Source organism: Phalaenopsis equestris, unplaced genomic scaffold (genome assembly GCF_001263595.1).
Source record: "Phalaenopsis equestris unplaced genomic scaffold, ASM126359v1 Scaffold000002, whole genome shotgun sequence".
NCBI lineage: Eukaryota > Viridiplantae > Streptophyta > Magnoliopsida > Asparagales > Orchidaceae > Phalaenopsis > Phalaenopsis equestris.
In genome coordinates this window covers 47885937-47891345 of record NW_018164444.1, presented here as the reverse complement: position 1 = coordinate 47891345, position 5409 = coordinate 47885937, and the positions used below count along the sequence as shown (strand labels likewise).

Sequence of the window (5409 nt, the reverse complement as noted above, 5' to 3'; positions counted from 1 at the left end):
ATATATATATATATATATATATATATATATATATATATATACACACACACATGTGTGTAAGGTGTGGTACATGAATATTTAGCATACCTATGGATGATCGGGACTTATCTAATAGCCTCCGATCATTGTTTTTTTTTTATATATATATATATATATATATATATATATAAAGTGCCAAAATAATCTTGATTATTTACATGAGATCATTTTAGTCTCAGAGTTTATAAAAATGCAAAAATAGTCCTAAGATGACATTTTTATAAAAATAGTCCTAAGATGTAGCCAAGCAAATTAGGGCCAAAATAGTCCCCATGGCCATGGAGGAATATTAGAGCTCAAATTTTAAAAAATCGGTGACTATTTTGACATTTTTATAAACTCTGGGATTAAAACAATCACAAGTAAATAATCATAAATAATTTTAGCACGTTACTATCACATCAACAAATGATTGGAGAACAAAATAAAACTTTATTTCGATATCCAGCATTACAAATTACATTCAAAATTAATTTCGAGAGAAAATACTTTACAAAGAAATCTTTTGTCACTTTGGCCAAGTCATAACTCTTCCGAAGCAACCTCTTATATAAGATTTCTCCCCCAAATTTAAACAAATCCATCTGATCCATCTCGACTTGAATCCGAAGCATGGAGCATGTCTCTCAAAAGTCTTATAGTTCCAAATGAAGAGCAACCAACTCTTCCCGCAGTTCGGGTATCTCCTATCACTAGATCCTAGTCGTCAGAGCGAAGGAATTCTCAATCTTCTCTTGGCGGAGAGCCAACAATCCACGGGGCATCCGATGTCCATCATTTGCTTTCCCGAGGCTTAACAGGGACTGCCCAAGTGGTCAGCCCCGCCACGGCGCCTAGGCTGCCACTATTGGTGTCGCGGTCGGATCCTGACCAATATTTTCTAGAGGCGACTCATCAACATGTATTTGCTTGGCTACATCGAAAGACAATACAAGAAAAGGAAGAGAAAAATTTTGAACCTAACAAGCAAGACCAAAACTTTTCATACCATGTAATCGACACACCACTCTCATCAGGTGGCGGAGGAGCGCTCACAACTTCTTGTGTCCTGAGCTATGGCAGAGCGCCCACAGCTTCTTGTGCCCTAAGTGACGACAGAGCACCAGCAGCTTCCTGTGCAGTAAGTTCAACCTACGGGTCTCAAGCCACGACAAAAGATCGAACCGACGAATCGACACTCGGGCCACCTGAACTACCATCATCATCCACTAGATTTTCCTCTACAGAGAAACTTGAAACAAGTCAACCGCCCCCACTTCATCCATTGGCTCGTCTATTTTCCACTTCTTTATTGTGACTTTCTTCTTCTTCTTCTTCTTACCCTCCAAACAGTATCGCATCGACGACTTTATGAAAGTGGCAAACATCGTTTACTAGCTTGGGAGCTCATCTAGGAGGTTTTGAGCTCATCTAGGAGGTTCAAGACGTTTTCAAAAAAAGCATTGGAAGCTGATGATTTAGACGAAGAGATGTTGAGCAAATATGGAATATCAAAAGAGTTTCATCACACCCTATTTATAAAAATCATGGGCACATAAATCCAAAGAGTTTAATTACTAAAGCTCTGATTATGAAATAAATTTTATCTACTTTCATATTTAATTCTTATATTCTTATTGCAACGTCGCTTTCAAGAAGTAAGAGAATCGAATAATTAAAATTTGTACATCAAGAATGTGTTGGCACAAATCTGAGAAGATCCAACGGTCCAGATGAAAGGAAGCACAACAAATGAGGACCCACCAACACATGACCAACATGCCCACTTATCAAATTGGATCCAGCCATTAGATCAAAGGACGAAGGCAAACCAAGCCAGGACAAGGACAAAAAAACGATCAAACTAGAGCAAGACAGATAAGCACCCTTGCAGCCACCGGAAAGTCAAGCGAATATATTGACCTACCTCTTAGTAAATCTGACCCAAGGAAAGAATCCAGTTCCTCGGCATTACCAACCATCTTATGGATGCCCCTGAGGTTCCTCGTCAGGGACCAAAAATTGGAAATATAATAGAGCCTCATAATCATCTCGAAGGACCCTCTCGTCAAGGAATAAGCTATCTATCGGGTTACGGTAATTCAACCTCTACTCGATAACCTAGTATCATTTTGCCGACAGGAGCTCCTCATCTAGAGATCTAGAATTGATAGTCATCAACCAATCGACAAAGTTGTCTAGCCGATCGAGCCAGTCCTGCTGACCCAAAACTAATCAAGACTAGACCGTCGGATGTACTGACTCAGCCTATCCGACCAAATCGTCCTCATCGAGTAGAGGTCATGCTAGCCGAACAAACTAAGTCATGGGTCAGTCGAATAATTGGCTCATACATGTAAAATATATAGAATATCTCATACACTTCTATTAAAGCAAGGGCATAAAATGTAATATCATATATTGTATCATCTCCTCTATAAATAAGGAGATCAATTTATGAGAAAAAATAACAAACAGAATGTTTTACTATTCATTACAATTCACTTCTCTCTCTCTTTATCATTTCTTACGCTCTAACCGTTGAGATGTGATTCACAGACAAATTAAAATTCAACAAATTTAAATTTTAATCAATTTTCGAGCACTTTAATTTAACAAAAAATCTCACAAATTATCAAATTAATTTATCTAAAATAAACTTTTAAACATATTTCCCAAAATAAATTCAAAGAAAAAGATATTTAGTGAATTATGTATATTATGAGACATATATTATGTAAGGTTACATTTCCCATTAACAAAATAAGAACAAAAATGTAAATTTCTTAAATATAATTTTAAAATTAAAACTTATAATATATGTTTTTTAAAATTATCACAATCATATTGAAATTTTTTTTTTAGGGCAGTTGAGAGATCCAACTCTAGTCTTCACAACTTCTCATATTATTTTCAATCAATTTCCAACACATTTCAGTCGCACATGGGTTTGATCATGAAAAATTACTCATCAACTAAAGCTTCTCCAAAGGGACTGAAGTCACTGAGACTAACATCAACCATGCGCCCAGATTTATCTGGATGTCAATCACTAACAGCTAGGGGTGTAAACGAACCGCTTAAAATAACTCATGAAAATAAAACAATCAATGGATGGATGCTAGCAATAACAGAGCAAGATTCAAAATCATATAGTCTACTAATACGTGTGATTTGATTAACTTCTTAAAATAACTCATGAAAATAAAACAATCAATGGACGGATGCTAGCAGTAACAGAGCAAGATTCAAAATCATATAGTCTACTTATACGTGTGATTTGATTAACTAGGGCTTCGGATGCCTGTTTCAGAGCAATAGCAGAACCCTCAGCATCCGCCTGATTACGATCAAACGGCTTTCCAATCAAACATAATCCTAATACCTTTAGGGTTGTTAAATATTTAATTTCAAGTAGCACAAAAATAAGTTTTAAAAAAAATTCGATTTAAAATTTTGACTCGCAGTTAGACTCATGTATTTCAATCCGAGTTAAAATTCGAAGTAATTTTCGAGAGATTAATGTCTCTATGACGGTTAACTATTCGATTACGAGCTGACTAATCAACTGGCAAAAAATTCTATCATTGTAGCTCTGCTCATTTACTATAATTCGAACAAATTTTCGAATGATTTAGCGATCTTCGACCAATAATCACGCCCCAAAATACTTGGCATGAAAGAAATATACAAAAAAAAAAAAAAAAAGAAAAAAAAACAAGCACCTGTAACTCTGGGGCCAAGCGGTGTTATAGGAGCTCAGTCTGCTGCGCCGCGGACTACCGACGGAGGACTCATCTGATCCGCCGGAATCCTCCTCTTCGTCGTCCTTCGCCGCCTGAACCGAGCTCTCTTCCTCATCGACGGCATCGTCTTCTTCGTCAGCGCTATCGATGTAGATGTTTCGACCGGAGACTCCGCTCTTCATTTCCCTATCTTCTTCTCCTCTCTCTTCCAATCAATTTGGGATGACGACATTTTGCGGGTGGATCTTCGTCGAGCTTAGAAGGAGATCGTCGAAAAAGACAGGAGAGGGAAGAAGACAAGAGCCGGAGAATGCGGGGAAACATTTTCGTATGATTCCGAATAAAGAAAAAAGGTACAGATGACGCGTGGACAGTACACCACACAATATTTGCCGAATGACAAAAAAAATTTAAAAATAGCCGCCCAGCCAACCTGTGCCCTAATGCTCCCCCATTTTACAAAATTTCAAAAATAATATAAAATAAAAATGAATTAGCTCTCACTCTTTAGAAAACTAATTTTCAAAAGCGCCCTCAGCTCCTCATATAATTTACTTTCGTTTTTTTTGTGTTATCACCCGTTGGTTAGTCGTCCGAACGTGTGGTGTCATGACAGAATATTTTCTCTTGAATCACACCTAAGGAATAAAGTCTGGCAGAGAGACAGAGAGGGAGAGAGAAAAAAAAATGAATAGTGATTTGAGAGAAGTGTATAACATTTTATTCATGAAATTACCTCTATTTATAGAGGAATAGGGGCAAGATATTTTGAATTTTATTTGCACTTATTCAAGTTATTACATATATTTTACATAGATGAGCCTAAAGCCTGTTGGCTATATTGAATATGTCAGTCGGTTAAGCTAAAGAGGCATGTCATTCGGTCTGGTGTGGTAAGACTATCGGTCGGCAAAACTAGATAGGTATGTCAGTTCACCTGGTCTGGCAAGACCACCGGTCGGATAGGTTTGATGTTGCAGGTTAGTCGAATTCTTACTTGCAAATGTTTGATAAGATTGACTCGGTCGGCTAAGTGGAGCAGATTGGTTGGTCAATTCTGCTCGCCGACAATGAAAACTTAACGAAGTGCTCATATCGGCTAAGCATAGCCAAACTATTGGGCAGAAGGTGAATCACAATAATTTAATGGGCAGATGTCCTTGGACGAAGGGATTTTGGGGGATGGTTGAGACTCTTATGACTCTCGAAGTTGTTCAAGGAGGTTGTTGAATACCTCTCAAGGAACTATAAACTCGAGGGGTTGGCCTTTTCCCTTGGATTGGTTCTATCATAGGGATGTTCTAGATTCCCATGTGCTTGGCAACCGGTTGAATGGCTCGGGTTTGAGTTTTGCTTTGGTTAGCCTTGATCTTGATGCTTCTGAGCAAATACATGGGCCTCCGAGTCTCATATTGGTTCGCCCACTTTTGACACATCTTGTCTTGTGTGTTGTTAGATCTTCTCCTGATTCACGTAGGTACTTTTTCCTACGTGCAGTCATATATTTATGATGCATATTAGATTAAAGTTCTTCATAGTAAAATTAAAAATCATGTGAACCCTGGTTTCAACAACTTTTAACTCAAAATAAAGAACTCTATTATAAGAGTCCAATGAGATGAAAAGTGATTTAGTTTGTGTCTAA

The 5409-nt window shown here is 37.6% G+C and overlaps 1 protein-coding gene across 1 annotated transcript in view; it reads right to left on the bottom strand.

Annotated features, from left to right (window-relative positions):
- Positions 1-4026, bottom strand: part of LOC110031760 (vacuolar amino acid transporter 1-like) — a 19232-nt gene extending 15206 nt beyond the window's left edge. Inside the window, exon 1 of the mRNA XM_020735142.1 lies at positions 3744-4026. Coding sequence (XP_020590801.1) covers positions 3744-3946 — 203 coding nt within the window. The 5' untranslated portion in view covers positions 3947-4026. The remainder of the gene's footprint in view (positions 1-3743) is intronic.
- Positions 4027-5409: the final 1383 nt, after the last annotated feature.